The following is a 22,025-nucleotide window of genomic DNA, read 5'->3' as shown; positions in this document are numbered from 1 at the left end:
TCAGTGCAGCTGTAATAGTCCTATGTTGTTTCCTGAGACCTGCAGCTATTTCACTGAACAGTAAAGTAACAAACTCCAGTGTGCCATTCTGCCCATAATGATCATGTTTCCTCCATATGCCTTCTCCTTCCTCTAGGGGTGTTACTTCTGTGTGAAGCAGTATGCACTGGAGTGTTCCCGCATTCCCATGGGCCAGACGGTCAACTCCCAGGTAAATGATTGACAGAGACCTGCACACTGAGCTGTGACTTTTCTTTCCGTGGGGTTATATGGGATTGATGGCATGAAAGACAGAGTGCAGGTCCACTGATCTTCTGTGTCGCAGTGGTTTAACACCAGGGTCCAGGGACATCTGGGGGAAGTTGCTGGGCCCTGAATTGGATTCCAGGGATTCTTAAAAAGGTTCCAGGAGTCAGAAAGTTTGGATGTTCCCAATCTCATTTCAGGGATTTGGGGCTGAAAGGGTGCGATTGTTAAAAACTCAACTCTGACTCTGAATCTTGCATTCAGATGTATCAAGTCCTGTCTGGATTTGTCAGTAAGCAAAGCTTTGGGCTACTATTTGTGTTATATCGAGTTGCAGGAATGAATCCTCAAACTGAGCAAATGAGTCGACATCTTTTCATTTCCAATACCATGGTTTCAAAGTCAGTGGGTTAAATTAATGTGTTTTTGGTGAGATCTGCTTTTAACACAAGCTTATGAGAGCTTAACATTTTGTTCTACGATATAAAAGACGCCAGTAAATGCTCTGGAATCATGGAGCTTTTGTGTGTCAGCTCGCTGGTTGCTGTCTAAAGAGGCGACTAAACGTCCTCATGCGCTTTACAACCTTGTTACCTTGTGCACACTTCAGCGTGAAGTTCCTTTATAGCATAACGTTGTCTTTTTACATGCCGACTGCATTCACACAAAAATCCTAAATGTGGTGTTCATTTATGAAGATTGTCTTGCTGAACTAAGTGTCATAAGAGTGTGTTTCTGCAATGACCCAATATCAAATGGAAGAATCCCGTTGGCTTTTTGTCTCGGGAATCAGTGGGATACTACTTTCTGAGTTGGCCTTCGACAATACGTCATCCCAGCAGACCTTTTAATGGGAAAGTGAAAAACAAATGAATCTCAGGCTTGTGTTTTTACTTGGTGGTCCATGGTACAGTGGGGTTTGAGCAGGCATCTGCTACTATCTGCTCTCTGCTGTGGATTTTTCTTTCTGTCTTCGTATTTGGTGTCAGATGGTCTTTGCTGAGATTACAGGTCAGGGAAAAAGTTTGGTTAATAGTCAGTGTGATGTCCCATTTCTAGGGTTATGTGTTGATAAAGTTTGTGCAGCTTGTGCTCTCTGATTTCTCTGGTTATCCATATTACCTCAGGCAAGAAAATCCCTCACCTTTCGGCGAAATTCGCCGTTTTGAAACCAAAATAGGTGACCTACGTGAATCGTGTAGATTCGATGAGGTTTTTTTTTGTAGGTGGAGGGGAGGGGGGGTTTATATTCAGTGAACTGTGAACAGATGCGCGTGCCAGAAGGGAGCGCGGGTGCATCGTAATGTAATATTTGATGGTATATCTAAGTTACCTAGGAGCTCTGTTGACATAGACTTAGCTAACATTAGCTACACAGCAGGAGAGAACGCAACGTTAGCCAGCTAGCTAACGCTTCCGTTAATGAAGAGGTAGATTTTGAGGTGACGGGACTGATTCGCCGATCACACAGGATGAGACTTTTTAAAGCGCAGCCGCTTAAAAAACTCCTTTACAAAAACGCACCGGGCGTTTTTTTAATTTTCAAAGAGAATACGGCGAATACCTATCCGCGAGTTGTGTCTGGATGACGAGAGCTTTCAGTTGTACTTTGGGCTGAGCAGGAGTCAGTTGGAGCGTATCGTTTCCATCTAAAATTGTAAAGCTCTTTTACACGTGTCAATTTTACACGTTCATGCATCCCGTGCATTTTACTTATCATGTTTTATTCTTTTGCTATTTATGTCCTGCAGAATCAACTGTAAATATGCAATACTCCCAATTAAATATCCACGCTCCCTCCTTATTGCACTGTTTCATATTTAGCATCAAATGTTTGTTGTTAAAACACCCCCTCCCTCCCTGTCTGGGTAATATCCTTCTCACGTTTTTCACCTCTGACCCGTTTTCATGCCTGAACCTAATTATCTAAGGATTAAGCTGCATTTATTTGCTAATGTCAACAGATGCCATGAAAAGACTGAAACCAGTGGCTCTCCATCTTGAATAATGTATTTGACGGGGACCATTTTCACAACATTTGGGGCCCTTTTTGAATCACCCAAGATATGACCAAATCTTATACATTAAATCATATTTGGCAGAGAGCAAACAAACCAGACAACAGCCAAGCATCACTTTGGCCCACCCCCAAGTTACTCACAGAAGTCATGTTAATTAGCCTCAACGGACCTTCCGCCAATGACGTTTGTCATTTTAACGGCTGACAGCGACGGTCAGCAGCCACTAACAGAAAACATAAACATATGTTGTTAATTGGCATCTGAACAGACGAAAGAGTGATGCAGCGTTTTTTAAGAGAGTGGGGTCTGGAGCCGACAGCTAACTGGTTAGAATCCCGGCAGCATCCGCCGGCCTTTGCATTGCATGTAATTCGGTGTGACACCATATTCAGTTTGGCTTCTTTCACACAGCACAAAGGAACATTGCTTTACAGCACACATGTTAATTCATGGTGTACAGTACAATTGTACACCATGGAGCGCTTGGTCAGAACACAAAAGAATCTGGCATAGGACAAGCGCAAGTGAGGGGACTTAAGTAGTGAGGGACTAACGAAGGAATGAGCTGCAGGTGATGGGCATGAGAGCCAGGTGAAGGGAATGAGGGCTAATGAGGAGGTAGTGACTGACAGAGTGAAGGGGGCGTGGAGCAGGACTGTCACACAGTCTGTGTTTGTTTGGGAGCGGATCTTGATATATTCTTTTTGGACCTCAGTTTCCATCCATTGTGGACACTGGATATATTTTTTCATTTTTGGTCCTGACCCTTTGGAAAGGTAACCCGCCCGTGAAGATGAAATCCTGATGCTCTCCCAGAGCAATTGTTCATCTGGAAAGAAAATAACTTTGCTTCAGTACTTTCACTTACAGAGTGTTACTCACACTATGTCACTTTTTAGACCTCAATGCGTTCTCCAATCTGTACGGCGTCGGGCCGTGTGTTCCCAGAGATGTATTGCCTCAAGAAAGAATTAGTTTTTTCTCCAACAGACACACATGCAAATTTGAGAAGCTGAAGTATGTTTCAGGTAACGGAAACTCGGCGTTATGCGTTTGTGACTAAGTAGGTGTTAAATAGGGTTTCATTGTATTTGTGGTCAGCCATCAGCTCTTAAAAATTACATAAATTGCTTTCATGTTGTTTCCTTCCTTAATACATATTATTTACTTCCTGTTTTGGGATGCTGGGTCTTGAAGCAGAGGAATCCTGCTCTCACCTGGGCGTCTCCTCTTTGGTCACAGCGGTGTTTTCAATAGCAAAATGTGCAGCATAATCAATGAATTCCTTTAGAATTCACTTGTAGGTTTGAAGTAAATCTTGGGGCAACTGGAGAGCTAAAGAGTTGTTTATTGTTGCTTATTAACTGTATTGCACCATCCTCTGCTGGAGTCTAACTGCTCCACAGAAGGGACACCGTTTTAAGATGTTTAAGACGATGCTTGATGGAACGGATATCTCTTGACTTCAATGTGTTGAAGATGTTATGTATCAGGTTGGAAGCCTTTCTGTTGCTTCTCAGTGGCTCTCAACATGGCGACGGCTGAGCAGTGCACCGCTAACAGTGTCAACAGGTGCACAGCTATGTCAACAACAATAAAAAAAACACCTGGAAAAGGTCAGATTATAACACACACAGAAGGAGAGTGTCTTCAGGTCTCAGGTAGGCATTACTCCACTATATCTTAACATTAATAACAGTTATTTGATCTGATTATTTTATTTTGTTAACAACTGATCTTGCTAGCTAGCTTGGATGTTGAAGTTCCTGACTGACTAACATGTTAGCAGTTAGCTCTCCAGCTACAGTAGTTCTTTATTTCACATACAATATGTACGTAAAACAGTCTTCACAAACAAAAGGTATTAGTTTTTAAATGTCTTCAGTACTTCACCTGTCACAACATCAGCAGACTTATTTTTCAGAATAACTTTCTGCAGTGGCCGGACACTTTTAATGAGCTCATTCCTAGTGAGGACTCCTAGTGAGCCACAGGTGAATACAAAACAAAGCTGCGTTTGTTAATTTCACCATCTTCTCTATCTGATTTGCATAGACACGTCCGTTCCATCTTGGACTCTGGACTTTCATAACAAAATTCTGAATTGATCAGCAGTTTAAAAAAATATTTGTGTCACTTTATAATCCTTTGCCGTTATATAGATGTGGGAGAAAGCTCTTAATCTAAATCTAGTTTCCTATAACTTTAAATATACAATTAAGTTTAAAGATGGCTCAGGAAGTGCAACCCCATGATGTGGTTAACACATGATCAGAGGTGCGATTTCTCACAGCTGCCATTTAGTGGTTCTTAAAGATTTCAGGCTTTTTTTGATGTAACCCTAATCCCATCTGCCAACACCCCGCAGCTTAGTCGCCTGCCTAAGCCCTGGTTCTGTGTTAGGTGAGCATCACAGGCCGTTTCCTTTCTCTCTCACTTGTGACTGATCCGTCTCACATTTTGGAAATCGGTGCACTTTGATGTGACAAAGGCACAGACGGATGTTTTCAAAGATGTTATGCTATTTGTTTGGGGGGAAGGAAAGAGAGGTGGGCGTGTGTGTATGTATAGCTATATGTAAATGTGTGTGTATATTATTAGGGCTGTGAAATGATTAAAAATTTTATTCAGATTAATCACAGGTTTCTGTGGATTAATCATGATTAATCACATATTACCGATGTTCTCGGTATATTTTTTGTAAAAACAAAGATTTATGATAAAAGACTGATATATATATATACATTATTATTTATACATTGGGGTGCTGTTGTCAACAATGCAGCTATAGGCCGTGAGGTGAACCCCGTTATCATTTCATCCCGCTCCACAGTCGTGCATCTACGCAATCTTTAGCTCATAAAAAAAGAACGAGTCGTGCTAAACTACCAAAAAAAAGTTTGTCGCTGAAATTCCAGTCGATTATTGATGCGGTGATGTTTTATGCAGAATTAGTTTTTTCAGAGCGTAATAGGATATTTGTCCAAGTGGAGGTGACAAGGTGCTCAGTGTTGCCAGATTGGTGATGGCGTAGTATCGTACCAAAGGCTGAAAAAAGGAGGATAATTATCCTGCATCTGGCAACTCTGAGATCGGTCGACCAATGACAGTTCTCTCTACAGTTAAAGCTCGCGCAAGAAGGTGAACGTAAGATACCGTTTCAAAACTTGTAAGAGCGTAAAAACTAGTTTGTGAAAGACTCAGAGAAACATAAATATCACACGAGGCAAAATCCCGGACGTTTTGGCATCTCTGCCAGACGCATTTTTAGGTCTCAAAAACAGGACATGTCCGGAAAAAAGAGGATGCTGGTCACCAGGTAATTCTCATTACTCACAGAAGTCCAGTGATCCTGTCAGCGCCACATGATCATTAGCAGCCAAGTCATTTTCCGTTTTGTTCTTTCCAGCTTCATACAGTTGGTGGATTTTTGTCACAATTGTGTGTCTTTGTGGTGCTTTGATGCTCGGGTGCCCCATTGCCACTTGCAACACTTTGGTGAACCCCTCATCCTCAACAATATTAATTGGTCGACAGCTTTTTGCAATCCATTCTGCAACTGTGCTACTCGCCTTGTCACAGGCAGACGTAGTGAGGGGTCTTTGTTGTTCAGCGAGACTGGTTTGACGCATTCCTCTTGAACGCCCCTCGCTGACCAACACATGCTTCGCGTTGGGATGGTACTTAAGATGGTTGTGCTGCGATGAAACAACGTCTTCCCAAGTGAACATCTACGTCTGACTGCATTGGAGCGGAAATAGTTAAATAGGTATATTGGAAGCTCATTCTGCGCATGCGTTAAAAAAATTAACGCATTAATCCTGTAATTTAATCATAATGCGTTAGCGAGTTTTTCACAGCTATCTATCTATATGTATACGTGCAGTGATGATATTAATGTAAACAGCAACTTGGCTGGTTGGTGGAGTTATACAGCTGCGATGAGAGTAACTAGTTTCATAATAAAAGCCTCTAGTACGACTGCCTTCACATTGAATGCATTTATAGTGTATCTTTTGTTTGGAAGTACACAATTAGTCTCCTGCTGTGACAATAGCACTGGTAAAAAAAATGTGATAGAGATATTGTCCATATGGGATAACTTATTGAACATAGCAGAATGTAAATACTTGGTGTTTTCCACATGGTTGTAGTCGTCGACCTCCCGGCTAGTCCAATAGCTTGGTAAAATGGTCCGCTCCACAACAGACACCACTTTCTTACATTGACCTCTGGGCATCTGTCGTATCAAGTGGAGGTCCACAGGTAAGGTTTGAAAAACCATGTTCTTGTTGTAGTATCTCTTCAGTCTTCCTTTCCATCCATCTGTCTGTGTGTCTGCCTAGTCCCACCTCATGTCATCTCTCCATCAGGGCAGCCTCCTCACCAAACCTCGTTGCAAGCCGTTTCCAGATGCCAGCCCAGTATCTGACTGTGCGGTATGTCCCAGCCATTCTCCAGGGAGGGGTGTCTCACTACAATCAGGCTTCACCCCTCCCCGCCGCTCTGCTTGCTGCCATCAGCCATGGTCTCTTCCTTTCCACATCTTCATGTCTGTGTTTTTGTCTCTTCGGGAATGAATGGGTTTCAGTGTTCAGAAGTGTGTGTGTTTTTTCCTCCTTCTGGGAGCCATAGTTGCTACAACTCACAGCTTGACTATAAAGCAAGAAGCAGGTTTACAGGATGAGGATTGGGTTTACTTTGGCAAAGGTCTGGTGTTGAAAAATCTTCTTTTGTTTGAGGTTCAGGCCTCAAATGTCAAGCTCTCGTTTGATTTCCTTTTCCGTCTTGACTTTCAACAGGCTGTCCGCCCCTGTGCTTGCTGGTTTGGGTGTCGTGGGTTTCTCAGCTTGTATTGTTCTAACTGTCCGTTCAATTGCTGTTGTCCCCTCTGCCCTTTCTTTGATAATCATACTATATTTCCTCTTGCATCTTTGGTTGCCAGGGGGTTGGCTGGAGCAAGGACTTCCTTAAAGGCCGACTTCCACTATCAATTCTAGCATCTCTTTGGGTTTAAAGGGTCAATTATTGAATAACATGGGGCTGGAAACTGCTGCTGCTCTGCTCGCTGTAGATGATCCTTTCAGCAGACTGTGAAATTTGATGGGATTTCCTAGTTAAATGAGGGATTGATTTGTGTCAATGAATACATATTTCAGACAACATACAGTCGGGGCCATAAGTATTTGGACTGTTACACATATTTTCTTTTTGTTTTTACACAACAGCAATGGATTATGGAATAATAATAAGGAAAACATTTGTGGATAAATAAGCAAAACATTGATGATTTATGTCCCTTATCCTTTCACAGTCCACCATTTGTTTATCAAGATGGCAACAGACATCTGATGTCTAGATAACTAGGGATTAGAAAATGTCAAATCAACTTTGTTATATTTAATATAATTTGTTAATGGCTATTATTTCACTACCGTTGCTACGATCCTCGCCACATGAAGACAGTCAAAGAAAATTTGAGAATTTATATTTAGGAAACTTTGTCACATCACTGACCTAGCTACCTGGGTGTAAAATACTTACTTTCCACAAAAAATGACAGTGTTTGTGTAATACGTATTACACAAGTGTTTAATAGTGTTTGTGTAATATGCATGTTTAATTATCCTTTTTTCCATAAATGTGCAGAACATTCCTGAAAGTGAAATGTCAATGAATGTCACCATTCCTTCGGCTTTCTTATTTTGACTGTTCTTGTCTCTTTTCTTTTATCATGCTTTGTGTAGTCGCTTTGTCTTGTATGACCTCGAATGATTACAGCTTCTCCCAGTAATGTAGCCACTGTCATTAATGAGAGGGAGAGAGAGAGAGAGAGAGCGAGAGAGAGGGAGAGCGAGAGAGAGGGAGAGAGAGAGAGAGAGAGGGAGAGAGAGAGGGAGGGAGAGAGAGAGAGAGGGAGAGAGAGAGAGAGAGGGAGAGGGAGAGCGAGAGGGAGAGATGCAGCCCCGACGACTCAACCTGACAATTTGTTACACAAGGTGTTTAATTAGCTAGAACATGAACCGTTTGGGATTACAGGTTAGGTAATAATAAATGTTAGCTTGACAGTCGAGAGGACACATACAGGAAATGTACTACCTCTGAGCTGAGGAGTTTTTTTGTAGTCCCTGTGGCCTCCTGGCTCCATCGATAACAGGCAAAGAGGTCACACTTAATTTGTCTGCTACACTGCAGGGAGCGCTGCCGGGGAGAGAAATGTTAATGTTTATCTTTTTCATTCCACAGTGCCAAAAGAATATTCTTCCTCCTTATCTCTGCGGCGAGGGACGGCGATAATGCTGAACGTCTCCTGCCCTCGTGCTAGTTTCTGTTGAGATGGGGGGGGAAAAGGTGCCGAAAGGTCCCGGAGTTGAAGGTGTTCTCTCGCTAAAGAGAGCCGTGCAGTTGTTCTTCGCCCTTTGATTTGATAAAGCCTGTTTGTAAAGGTTCCAGGCAAATGGTCCAGAATGCAGCAGGAGCGCTCAGCCCTCCCCGTAAACTCTCATTGTGCTGTAATTAACTGCCTCTCTCTGCAGCCATTCACATTTGCAATTAATGCTTTTGTCAGCCCCCTTTCGATGTCTGATTTAATTAAATAAGATGCTATTGTGAATGCGATTGGTATCGAAGTTGCTTACAAAAGGCTCTCACAAGAAGTAGTGGGAGCAGCAGGCCTTAAGGTGCACAGCACAAAGCATTTGAGGCCGGCAGCAGCTGGAATGGCAGGTTGTACCCCTTCAAATGCAAAGCAGGTTCACTAGTGGATGAGTACACAGATAACCATTCAGATATGCTATTCACTCCCGCCAATCTGTGTAATGAAAATGGCCTGACTGACCCAGAAGACCCTTGTTTTGCTGTGACTTGGCCCCGTGACTGTCTGCCGGTGGCTCCGTGCCGGTTCTTACTGTGTCCACCCCTCTGTCTCCAGCTCTCCATGCTCTTCACCGAGGAGTGTGACAAGGTGCGGGACCTGATGCACGTTCACTCCTTCAGCTACGACTTCCACCTGCGAGTGGTTCACCAGTACCTGGTCGGCTGCCACATGACGTTGCGCCAAGGCTACCAGCTCACCGACTTCCTGGACGACTTCATCTCCCATCATCCAGACATTCCCAAGTTTGGCCGCAATCACGTCTTCCAAGGTGACTCGGCTTTAAATAACACATTTAAATTCACCCTGCAACTTCCTTTGGGTCATCTAGAATCACCCCACGTAGGTAGATCCACTTACAATTAGCGCTTGAAAGCTGTATGAATCTATAGGAATGCCTTGTGATTAACTCACAGGGGATCAAGAGTAGAGCGCTAGCAAACTCTGCTGTGAGTTACTCTGTCTTGGATTAGCCTTAAGTGGTGCAACATATATGCAAATTGCCTTCACAATGCATTTTAATCTACTGTAAGCCTCAGGCTTTTACTCCATCTGTCAGGATCCCAGTCTTGTTATAATAATTATATTGCATCTGTGACTACTGTATCTTGCTGATTCTTCAAGTGACATTTAGTTTGCTACTTGACTTTTAAAAACAGAATATAAATGGCAGTGACGGATCTCTATCTATCTAAATGTTATTTAAAAAGTGTATTCATGAGATTGAACAATAAACTTCACAAAGACATGGCTCAGCACACAACTAGACCAGTCAACAACCGTTAGGCCATTCATCACCAAACCAGGATATTTCCCACAACCACTCTATAATTCAGAAATTGTTTGACCAATTATTACAAAATTTGCAGGATATGTTTCATGATGATGTTGAACCACGTGTGAACCACTATTTTGAAATCGCTCAATAGGGGGCACCCCCCATTGTAAATGTTGTGCATGTGTCCAGTGCAACTTTGACCATAAATCAATCAAAGGCTGTCCAAACATAACCGAACTTGCTGGATATTTTTAATTATGCTGTTGAAACATGTCCCGAAATGCCAAGATATGCTGGAGGGCTGCTAGGATGTGCAAAAAGTGACAGACTCTGCCTTCTTTAGACAGTTAAACAAGCGCAGGTCATTTTGTGATGCCCGACACTTGCTGGCAGCCGGCTTTAATTTTGGCTATTGAGCTGCTTCTGTTTGTTGAGCGATTGAGGTATTGAACCCAGAATGGCTATTTGCAGTTATATAATACTTTAGTATTTGCCTCAACGTGTGAGTCTGAGTGGAGGTATGACTCTGCACGTCTCTCAAGTTCTCCCCACAGCTCACTGCTTCACAGCAGTTTTACTGCCACAGGAAAAAGAAATGAGTTTAACCCAAACTGCTTTTACTGTTTTCCTCCTCATGACGTGTTCATGTGTCAGTCTGTCTTAGCCGGAGATCTTTCCCAATCATTGGAGAGCCAATAAAGATTTCCTTGAAGTGAATCCTGATTGTCTTCATGAGTCTCTGGTCTCTGTGTTCATCAGGGAGCTTCTCCATCTCCACGGGGATGATAACGGCTCATCAGCTCTACAACTACATCACTGACCACGCCAGCACCTACGGCATGAAGCCGCTCCGCATGTCCAAGGCTGCTGTTGCCACCGACAACAAGAAAGGGACGCCTGACCTGCACGAGTATGCACTGGTGGCTCTGTGGAACAGGTAGGCATGCTTCAGATCCCAGTGTGACGAGACATGCAGAGCTTCACTTCAACCTCCTCCATCTCCTCTTCCTCCTCGCTTTAGTTCGGGTTCCTACAAGGATCTGGAGGGCCTGCACCACCATGATGACTTTGACGTGTCCCTGGTGGTGTGCCACAACGCTGCTCCCTTTGAGGAGCAGTCTGATGGGGAGAGGCATCTGTTAAGGTAAAGAGGAGATACGAAAAGCTTTCTTTGGGTGTGAGCCCGAAAAAGCAAAAGGATATTAAGGGACTACTTGGTTGGTTAGTTTACCGAAACTGTATATATTAACCCTTTTAGTACTGTAATGACAGTCTGCCTGGTACTTTTTAATCTTATTTATCGATAAATATGTGAAAAAAATTCCTTTTGGCAAAATTATTTTTGCTCTCTTTTTCATGGGAAATTAAACTTTAAAAAATCTGGCAAGTATTAATCATTATTATGTTATAATGGCTTAAAACTGTGTGTAAAAACTAAAAAGTAAAGAAACATATTTTAATTTCTCTTCTAAACAATTGGAAATAAATCTGAGCAAAGCTTTTGAGGTTACAGAAATTTAAATTTAACTCAAACAGTTTTGATTGCATAAAGCATTCAGTGTCCATGTTCTATGCTTTTGTGTCCATGTCCAGGCGTTTTAGAGATTTGTTTATCTCTCTGAAGCAGTTCCTGTCCAGCTGACGGCAAAATACATGTTTGCACAACTCACTCATCTAGAGAGGTTTTTAAATGAAGCTTGTACACTGTTTCCTCCTCAGAATGGCCTCCTGTCTGTTCTTTTCCCACAGTCCTTTGTGTTTGTGGGGACAGGAAAGTGGCCTTTAGTAGGGGGTTTAGGTGCCGTTTTTCTTTTTACCTTTACCGCTCGGCAAAGTGTCGGCAATGGAAAGCAACACTTCTTGGCTTTCAGAATCTGTTGGAATTACGTCGATTGCGCAAATATTCGCAAAGTTATGGTTAAATTAGTTTTGCTTCCAGTCTGCATGTTACTTTCTGTCGGCGCCGACGGCTCCGTGCTTGAAGGGTTAATTGATGAATTTAAATAATCACATTGAAATGAATGGCTCCATATGCAGGTTGCGGTTCTACGTGATCATGACCAGCCAGAGGGAGCTCTTCCCCCGCCTCACAGCTGACATGCGGCGCTTCAAGAAGCTCCCTCAGATCCACCGGGACCCCGGGGAGCCGAGTGGCCGGCTCCCCCCGGACCGGGCCGAGGCCGGCGGGTTGCGCGGTGCCGAGCAGGACCTCTGGGAGGAAACGCCGTCCGAAGCCTCAGCCTCCATGGCCCCGAGCGACGGCAATGAGTTCTACCCTCTGGCGGGGGGCGGGCGGGAGACCCAGGGGCCCCTGTTCCCCCTGCTGAACAACGAGGTGGGCTCGGCCCGCAGACAGATCCAGGCCAGCGTGGAGCAGGCCATGGGTCACTGCCGCAGGGACAACCTGTGGAGGAGGCTGTTCCACGGGGAGCACCTGGCCCTGGACAAGCTGAAGCTCACCAAGCTGTCGTTCAGCGAGCTGGAGGAGCTGCTGGAGGCCGTGCAGAGCCGCTCGGTGGGCGAGATCGACCCCCAGCTGGTGAGACCTTCCAATGACCAGCACCGTGACAGGCCTGGTCCATTCAGTCGGGTTTAACAACCTGGATCTTAATTACAGTCCGGTCATCATTCCTCTTGATTATAAAACAGAGTTTATGGTTCAGACCTGGGAACTTGGTGACGGCGCTTGATCACAAATCTCTGAATCTTTGTAACTTGGCACAAATAGTTTTTATAGAATTTAACTGGAATTGCTTTAGAAATCTTCATTTGAGTAAATATTTTGCAGCCAAATCTCATTGTTTACAGGTTATCAAACCCTTGTTTCTTTCCAGGCCTCGCACAAAATCAATGAAGTAGTCTATGAATATGAGATATGAGTTAATTATCCCACCTTGTTGAATTATTACTTTTTTGACGGTTACACCTACGGTCTATGATCAAAGCTCTGGTTTCCTTTAGTTTAATAGAATAATGCATAATTCTGGTGGTTGGCGTCACTGCAGGACTGCTTCCTGACCATGAGTCCAGCCTGGTACCAGAGCCTGGTCAAGGTCCTGCTGAACCGCTTCCCTCAGAGCTGCAGACACTTTGACGACAACGGCATCCAGTACCTGGTGAGGATACGCTCCAGTTCAGCTTTATAAAATCAGCAGCTTCTTAAGGTCATCTTCATAACCTCAGCATCTTCATAAGCTCAGCTTCATAAGCTCAGCTTCATAACTTCAACTTCATAAGCATGTGTGTGAGGTCACCTGAAGACTGAGAGCTCAGTGGTTGAATGTAAAATAGGACTTTGGAGGGATTATGTTTATCTTGAGGATAATTCTGGGATGCTTCAGAGTTTATTAAAATGAGTGCGCTGCAGATCAGCACAGCCTGACCTCTCACTGATCTTCTGAGATGTAACTTTGAAAACATGCAACTAGTTTGTGTGCAAAGAGGCAGCGCTGAGCTCTGCAGCTCTGAATCAAGTCTCCTCCATAGCAACACCCGCTGAGACTCATGGGTAGTGCAGTATTTTGTGCCAATCCCATCACTTCAATTTAGCTTCACTCCCACGACCTGCTTCAGAGCTCCTTCAGGTGACCTTTTTCTGATAAGTTTGTGCATCGTCAGTGTTTCTGTGTTGAGGAACATTAAGGTAAAAGACATTTTCATGTCAAAGGCTCTGCCCACGTTGCTCCATTTCTGTCAGCATTTTGTCATTTTGTGTTTTCACCAAAGAAAATGTCCTTTCTGTTTGACATGATGGTTTAATCCTTGTCAGTAGAAGGCTAAATGTCCATCTGATCTCTATGCACATCTGTCCTCTTCGATTCAGGCCGTTCTCAACCAGAAGTTCACCGACTGCTTTGTTTTGGTGTTTCTGGACGCCCAAGCAGGGAAGACGGTGAGTTCTCTCATTGATATGATGGACGTTGTTGTCCCGCTACAGTAGTGCATCCTCTCAGCTGTGGTTGTGGTCCGTGTCCCTCCTGCAGAGCCTCAAGGTGGTGTTCCGGGAGCCGCTGCCGACGCAGCAGCCGCCCGGCAGCAGTCCTCCTCCCCAGCTGGTGTCCATGTACCACCACCTGGAGTCTGTCATCAACACCGCCTGCTACAACCTCTGGACGGGTCTGTTGTGAGCACACCAGAGCTGGACTTACCTCAACTCATAGCCACGTGACCCCGACTGAAGTGTGGAACGGGAAGCAGCCGTCTATAGAGGTGTTGGGTTGTCTTCATGTGCCAGTAGCATGGAGCGAAGCCTCCGACAGGGCGGGTTGCGCCTGTGTTCATGTCAGTGCCAACGTCACCGACAGAAACCAGTCGGGAAAATATGACTCAAACTAAATGGCTCTGAACTGGTGCTCATAAACCCCCATGAGCGAGTTCAGTATCAGCCTTAATCCTTGTGATGTATTTGCTTTTAACTACACACCCAGTGTTTCCTGTGAATCAAGCCCATGCAGGATGGTGACACTGTGTGGCCAGCATGTTAGACGGGACAGGGGCTGGGATTGGATAGCATCTCACTCCTCTCACTTCTCTTCTGTACAAGACTCCGGTCACGTGAGTCGCAGAGTGCCAAACCGTGGTAACACTATCGCTCAGAGTCCATTCAGACCATAATACCACTACTTTAGCAGCAAAAAGGGGCAGACGAAGGCTGGTTGTCCCACGCTTTTACTCTCTGAATCACATTACCACAATTTCACAAGCGTGTCAGAACTACAGTGGTCTGCAGGGGTCGTAAAACCTGAAAGTCTCTAGAGCCGTGTTTGGTTTGTCCGCTCTGGGCTCCTGTAGAAACATGGCGGTGCAACATGGAGGACTCCCTATCTAGACAAGGACTCATTATAAGCTAATGAATACACAACTGTTGTTAGTTTCAGGTGATTATACACTCATGAAAACATAGTGATGAATATTATATTTCTACCAATAGATCATGTACAGTGCTAGACACTGGCCCTTTAAGTTATATTTATGACCAGATGGAAAATGTGAAAATTTCCAGTGTCAGCCAATGATGCGCCACTCTGATCTGCCTCACAGAAGATACACCTTTACACCCTGCAGGTTCAGTGTGCAGCTGCAGCATGAGCTCACAGTGCAGCTGGAGTTTAGTGCCTCGAAAGTATTTGGGCAACTTATTGTTTCTCTCCATACTGTGTCATTTTTTAAATGCACATGTGGAGTGCAAACCGCCTATAGTGAAGTTTATTGAGCCGAGCTAACTTCAGAAGAACTGGATTCTCATGTGTAATATAGAAAAAGTCTAAAGTCTGGAGTAAAAGCATCAGCGCTGCTGTGAACACGACACATTAGAACCTGCAGCTTTGACCTTCACAGAACAGATCTCTGAGCGGTGTGGAGCTCACACTGGACATTGGCACACAATCCACATATGGTTTTGTCCATTAATTCAGCTGAAGCTGCACCCTGAAGGGGATTTCTCCTGTTTAGTCATTTGCCACGTTTGAAATCCACATTTTCCACTTGTAGGAGTTAGGTTTGGACCTGCAACAGAGGGTCTATGGTGTCTGGACCCGGGCACCCTGCCGGGTCCTAAGGGACAAAGTCCATCTGAAGACTTTAAGCACATAACCTTTTACTGATTAGCTTTGACGTTCCCAAAGTTGTCCTGGTGACTTGACTGTGAGGGAACCCTTTGCGTTGGTTGCCGGTAGCGTTGTGCTTATCTTTGGCAGAGAAGCACCTTAAATCTATGTGAGCATTTTAGATTCACAGATTCTTCAAGTCGCGTCGTTTAACCCGACAGTGAACTCTTGTGCACATGTTTCCCTCCCCAGCGTCGTTCCCTCCCTCCATCGTGTGCCTTCTGATCGCTTCATGCCACAGCAGTGTTCAATGTGAGTGAGACAGCTGGGACGGCTTAATGTTCCAAACCTCTTCCCCCACCTGAACGCCACGGCCATACCTGGTACCCTGAAGTGCCTTTCTCTCTTTATTTTTTAAATCCCCAAACCTCTCAAGTGACGCTGTCGTAACGAGCTCCGCATAAAGATCCCTGTGAAAGTGGAGCAAAGACTTCGGTCTGAAGGTTAAACACTGGATGTGCAGAACTGTAACAAGTTAGTTCTCAACATTTTGACTCTGTAATATAAACACTGCACTGTATAATGTATATTATGTACATACAGAAGACTTTATACAGTATGTGAATGCTAAATAAAGCAGTAGGGTGAATGAGAATGATTGGAATGTTTATTTTTGAAACAGCGATCTGACTTTATAGTGAGGAACCGATTGAGTTCTTCTCACATCTGGAGAACCGCTCATCTGATCTCCTTCACATTTGGCGGAGGTTTTGCTGGAGATCTCACGGAGCGCTTTGCAGAATTTTGTGCGATCCGGACAGGCGAGGCAGAGGGGCGGAGCTTAAAATGACTCCTTGACTGCGGCTCACTTTTGATGCTGGGATGTTGAGGTTACAACACCTTAAAGGACTTAAACAGTCAACTGTCAGCACTGCAGGCTGTTACACAACTATGATCCTAGATTCTGATGGCATACACCCCGTCCTACACTGAATATAAACTGATATGTAACTGACACAAATGGTTGTTAACAGAAATATGACATGATGGTGCTGATTGAATAATCAACTAAACAGTTATAGTCAGGATGTCCTAAGATGATCTAGGAGCTTTGTAAAGGACACAGCCATGAGGTTAGGACTCGCTTGAATAACAGGAAGAATTTCTAAAATGATCACAATTTATTTTTCACAGTGATCCATGATGAAGTTTTATTGCTACACTTAAAACAAATATGCATCGATAGAGAGAAGGAATCACTGGTCATTTAATGATGTCACTTAAACAGTAAAATATTAAGTGCACACTACATCAATGTGTAGTAGATTGACAATCTCCTGCATGTAAGGCACAAGAAACCGCTCAACGCTTCTCCTGTTGGAAGACGTGAACACGTGGCAGACGCCTGCTCATCTGTCCTTCATCCAGCCCAGACCCTCCTGTGTGGAGCCTAAAGGTGACGGAGGTCACTCATTATACACATGTTTATTTGTGTTCCATAATATATTATAAGAAGAGCACTCACCCAGTGGCTTGTATTCACAGCCGATGTATCCCTGGTAGTGGAGGGCTTCCAGTGTGGTGAACAGGTAGCTGTAGTTGAGCTCACCAGCACTATCAGGCTCATTCCTGCCTGGAACCTGAGCAATCTGCACATGACCTGAGGAAGAGTCCATCTGTATGAGCTCCAGAGGCTTCAGTGAGCCTGCTCCCTGCTTCACATCCTCATAGCACATTGATCCTGAGTAGCTGAAGAGGATCACGCAGTTGAGTCCTTTCTTCCACATGTTTTAATGTAGAAAATCAAAACTTCACCAATTATGAGGAAAGAGTCTCTGATCCAAACTCCTGCATGTTGATTGTAGAATTATCTGAGTCCTAACCCCAACTACACAAGGTTGATTCCTAACCTCAACCATTTCTTGTGGGCCTTCTAGACACAACCCAAAAGCTAGAAGAAAGAGATGAGTGGTGTGTACGAGAGGATTGCAGTGGGTCAGGTCAGAAAAATGAACATTGTGATTGATGGTAGATGGGTTAATCCTCATGAATGCATGTCTCTCAATCATAGACATATATTTTATTTGGGTGGAGGATTTAAACTCACCATCCTTATAGAATAAGGCCCCTTTGAGTCCCTTGAAACTGTTTAGATTCTGGAACTTTGTGGAAGAGCTTTAAAGCTGCATTTAAACAGATTGTAACATTAACAACTGGGCAGATGATCCAAAGACTCCATCAGTCCCAGCCTCGTTCTATGGGCTTATAATATCAATAAAATAATTTGAGACCACTGACTGTAATGAAGTGTAAATATCAATACCAAGATATCTAAAGGTCAGCAGGATACGAGATGATGTGTTGGGGGATTAAAAAAGGAATTGAGATCAAACTGATAAGAAGCCTGGATAAAATGAGGTGACTGGTCACAAGGCTGAAGGGTACAAGTCACATTTTATCCCGCATCCTACTCACCAATGATGGGTAAATACTTGTGTATGTTCTGTGTCAGGTTTCCATCCATTATTTGCCAGTGAAAGACATCCTGAAACAGTTCACACGTGTTTAGGAGAGTGTTTCATATCTTGTTTCATTCCTTTTATTGTAAAGAGCACCCACCATTTGCAGCTTGAGGTTTGGCTTTCCAACCTTCTCCAGGATCGCAGCGGCTACAAACACAAAGAGGAGGATGAGCCGAGTTTACTTTGAGCTTGAATTACAGAATGTGCTGTGCACTCGCATCCGAATATGTTAATGAGCAAAATGACTTGATACTGGCCAGCTTCCCATGTCGTATCAGAAATATGACAAAGGACATTTTCCTCATTCACACACTCACACAGCTCGAGAGCAGCTCAACGCCGTGACTAGATGTGACACGACGGGCAAAGAAGACGCTTTGGTTGCATTTTGCTGACGGTGTCTCACCCTGATGAGGAGAGTCCAGGAAGTACCTGGGATCTGTTATCCTCGTGTTGATTGGCTCAATCAAACCTGTGATTCCTTCCTGCGAGGAGACATTTCCCAGCATTCACATCACCATAGGAACCATTCATTGAGGGTGCTGTGATGTTACCTGATCTCATTTAAATGATATGACACATAGTATGCCTGCAGCAATATGAATACCACAATATCTATGCCCAAGACAACCAAAAACACAGGAGGATACCAGTCACTTCCTCTCTCCACTTTGTTCAATAAAAACATAATGTTAGTTGTTACGCTAAAAGCCAGAGGACCGACCTTTGCTGAGTGGTCCGTGGTGTCTGAGGTTATTTCACAAGCGGTGTGACATAGGATCAAACAACACAACCGTGAACCAACTAAAAGCAAACCAGAGAGCAGAACCTGTCCTCTTGGCCCATATCTGGCAACCCACACTGCAGCCGGACTCCAGCTCCAAGCTCAATTTTTATTGGACAGATTTTTATGGATATACTTTGAATCATATTTCAATACTTCTCTTTGTCTGAATCTTACACATATATTCTATTTTCTCTTTGCGGTCGGTATCTTTCTGCAGAGTTCAACCTGCTAGGAGGAGTTGTTGTTGTGTTGGACAGAAGAGGTCACCGACCTTTGAGAAGATCTCAGCGGCATAGTTTAGGTTCTGCACAAAGATGGCCTCCATCTCCTTGGCAACCGCAGCTCTGTTCGAGCCCAGGGGAACCCTTCCTGCCATCAGGTGGATCCTGACCAATCCATAAGAATTATGTTATTCATCAATTATTAACTGTTCCGAATGGACTCTCACCTTCAGACTGATTCCTCGTCACAAAACACAACTGCCCTGAAAACAGTAACTGTCTCAGCAGCAGTACAACATTAGAATCATTTCAAGGCGCATTATTAGAATTTAAGTAATTAGCTTTTCTAAACCTCACCTGAGAGACACTTCTACACCTTGACAGAGCCAAAAGCAAGCCGTGCGGGGAAAGTATCTAAGGCCGGACCGCCTGGAGGTTCAGGTCTAAGGGAAGGCTGCATTGACGGTTCCCAAGAGCCGACTGGCTCCAAGAAGTCTGGAACAACCAGGACTCTGAGAGCGGGTAGCTCGGGGGAGCAGCGCTTCAGTAAAGACTCTCAGACTAAGAGAAACTGCAGCGCATCATCCGCTCTACTGAGAGGGTGATTGGCTGCAATCTGCCGTCCCTCCAGGACTTGTGCGCTTCCAGAACTCTGAAGCGGGCAACGATGATTGTGGCTGACCCCTCTCACCCTGGACATAACCTCTTTGAGCCCCTTCCCTCTGGCAGGAGGCTGAGGTCCATCAGGACCAAGACCACCCGCCACACAAACAGTTTTTACCCAGCAGCAGTTGGGCTCATCAACAGAGCCCGGGTCCCCCACTGACTGACTCTGTCTCCCCCTGGACCTTCCCTTCTCTCGCCTGCACATCTCTCCACACCGCACATTTAAAGTCACTCGCCACTTCACCTTCACCTGTCACTTTCAAAAAATAAATAACCTCATTCCGTGCACTTTGCCTATGTTGTTGAAATGTGCTCTTTCCTGATGCACAAGCTCATGTGTTCCACTTCACTGACCGGTTAACACAGCATCTCCTCCTCGCCGCTGTAGAGTGCCGAGGAAGAGATGCTGTTTTTTTTGTGTTTTTTTTTTAAACTTTTTTGTATAATCTTATATTAATCCCACAGTGGATACATTATTCTCTGCATTTGACCATCCTTAGTAACATAGGAGCAGTGTGCTGCTGTGAAGCACTGGGGCTTTAGGGTCTAAGGCCTTCCTCACCTTTTGCAGTCCAGAGCTTTGGCATACTTCAGAGCCAGATCCAGACCCTGTCTGAACTCTGCCTCCCTTCCAGGAACAGCTCCAAGACCCAGATCCCCTCTTTTGACATCTCCTGCAACACATGCATCCTTTAATACTTCATCATCATTATGATGTGTGTTTGCGTGTGCTGGTGCTGCAGGTGCGGTACCAGGCGGGGTGTTGATGAGGACCAGCTCCAGCCCTGTGGCCTTCCTGGCTCTCTGAAGCTCGGCCACGTCGGCCTCGTAGAGCCAGGCGGCCTCCACGGCCCGGAAGCCCGCCGCAGCGGCCGCGTACATCCTCTGGCTGAAGTCCGGCAGCTCCGTGAACAGCCAGGAGATGTTGGCGCAGAACTTGAGCGGCGCCATGACGGTTACCCGAGGACAACGACCCGAGGACAACGACCCGGGGTGCAGCCGGAACCTTCAGCCGACAGCAGCCGGGCTACACGGGCCGCGTTAAAGGAGCTCTTTGTTTACACCGACTCGCCTTTTTTTGTGTATCGTTAGGTATGTTAATATGCATATATTCCTCATGCAAATAGTTACAAAAAAGTATCAAGAGAAGTTTGTCAGCGTCTGACCGCGCACACGGAGACTTGTGTTATTGTCACATGACCGAAAGCAGCGTGCTTCCTGGTCTGTGCAGTACGCATGCGCGGAAAGAAAGAAAGAAGAGGCAAACTTCTCCCATCTTTTTTTTCTTTTTTTTTCATTGCACATATACAATTTCATAAATTGACAATAGCAAACAGCAACATACATTGACATACAGTTAGAGGGAAAAAGACATACAATAAAAATACAAAAGAGGACACTAAGGAGCGATTGTGTAATTTCTAACATACATCACTGACAACGTTGCTTTACAGTTCTCATGGACGGTTACAGCCTTTCAGAGTTTTGTATAGATATTTCCAACTCTTTGTGAACCATACATTAAGGGGTTTGTTGTTTTGCTCAAGGACATTTCAACATGCAAACTGTTGGAGGCCAGGGATGGAACCAGCATGAGTTGTAGAGAATTATAACTCATGAGTAACTGTGGTATCTCTCGCATGTTTATTGGAAGTCTTGACATTCAAAATAAACCATGCACTGTATCAGAAATGAATTGTACAAATGTTTTAATTTCTGCACCAACGTTCTTCTGGTGTTGACTTTTTCGTGCAAGCTTAGTGATGGAGCTTTAAAGTTACTTTTATTTTCTATTGGTCTTAGTGGCTCCGGTGGACAGAAGTATTAGTGTTATACAGCGCCAGAGTCCCTTTAGGAAACCTCTCATTTTTCAGGGTCTGAGGCTCTGCTGCCGGCAGGAGGAAGACTCTGCTGCCGGCTGCTGAGCGCGCCTCCTCCCGCTGGAGCTTCTGACGTAATGTGGAAGCCTGCTTGTGAAGCTGGATCTGGGTCAGTCCGGTAACTTTCAACACAAGCACTGTGTTGCTAATACGCTCATTCCTACTATGACACGTTCTCTGGGTCAGGGAGTATTTCACGTCCTTAGTTTCAGGCATGTTATAAATTACACAAACGCTCCTTAGTGTCCTCTTTTGTATAAGTTACCGTGTGGGGGTGTTTGTGTGTGTGTGTACGCGTGTGTGTGCGTGCGTGTGTGCGTGCACGCTCACACTCCCACCTGTTGGTAATGAGGCTGCGAGCAGACCAGACGACACGATTCCTTGGCCTGGGCAGGGAATTGAAAAGCAGCCCCGTGGCCCTCATACGTCCACACACTAACAAGCCCACAATGAGTCGGCAGACCAGACAGGACATTGTATTGAT

General features: G+C 44.6%; 2 protein-coding genes across 6 annotated transcripts in view; one reads left to right on the top strand and one right to left on the bottom strand.

Moving 5' to 3' along the window:
• szt2 (SZT2 subunit of KICSTOR complex) overlaps window positions 1-16,082 on the top strand; it is an 83,574-nt gene extending 67,492 nt beyond the window's left edge. For 3 of the 4 annotated variants that reach the window (XM_068593179.1, XM_068593178.1, XM_068593177.1), the window contains 8 exons: window positions 137-211; window positions 9,199-9,412; window positions 10,679-10,856; window positions 10,941-11,063; window positions 11,957-12,458; window positions 12,925-13,035; window positions 13,743-13,811; window positions 13,903-16,082. In XM_068593179.1, the coding sequence (XP_068449280.1) occupies window positions 137-211; window positions 9,199-9,412; window positions 10,679-10,856; window positions 10,941-11,063; window positions 11,957-12,458; window positions 12,925-13,035; window positions 13,743-13,811; window positions 13,903-14,046 (1,416 nt within the window). In that variant the 3' untranslated portion in view covers window positions 14,047-16,082. Of the gene's footprint in view, window positions 1-136; window positions 212-6,640; window positions 6,978-9,198; window positions 9,413-10,678; window positions 10,857-10,940; window positions 11,064-11,956; window positions 12,459-12,924; window positions 13,036-13,742; window positions 13,812-13,902 lie in introns of those variants that run through there. The other variant, XM_068593180.1, reaches the window with a different exon arrangement.
• Window positions 16,083-16,710: 628 nt separating this feature from the next.
• Window positions 16,711-20,850, bottom strand: hyi (hydroxypyruvate isomerase). Of its 2 annotated transcripts, XM_068593158.1 has the most exons (8): window positions 20,414-20,850; window positions 20,224-20,335; window positions 19,046-19,160; window positions 18,394-18,472; window positions 18,085-18,134; window positions 17,941-18,010; window positions 16,991-17,125; window positions 16,711-16,915 (listed from the first exon to the last, which is right to left on the bottom strand). In XM_068593158.1, exons 1-8 carry the CDS (start codon window positions 20,610-20,612, stop codon window positions 16,875-16,877), a joined length of 801 nt encoding a protein of 266 aa, XP_068449259.1. In that variant the 5' UTR covers window positions 20,613-20,850; the 3' UTR covers window positions 16,711-16,874. The 2 variants fall into 2 exon arrangements, with proteins under 2 accessions (XP_068449259.1, XP_068449261.1); XM_068593160.1 differs by lacking the exon at window positions 16,711-16,915 and having other exon boundaries at window positions 18,305-18,472.
• Between the last annotated feature and the right edge of the window lie 1,175 nt (window positions 20,851-22,025).

Source organism: Clinocottus analis, unplaced genomic scaffold (genome assembly GCF_023055335.1).
Source record: "Clinocottus analis isolate CAN_PGR_092001 unplaced genomic scaffold, fCliAna1.0.p SCAF_29, whole genome shotgun sequence".
Classification (NCBI taxonomy): domain Eukaryota; kingdom Metazoa; phylum Chordata; class Actinopteri; order Perciformes; family Cottidae; genus Clinocottus; species Clinocottus analis.
Note: the sequence above shows the minus strand (reverse complement) of the source record. Positions and strands in the feature narration are given on the sequence as shown.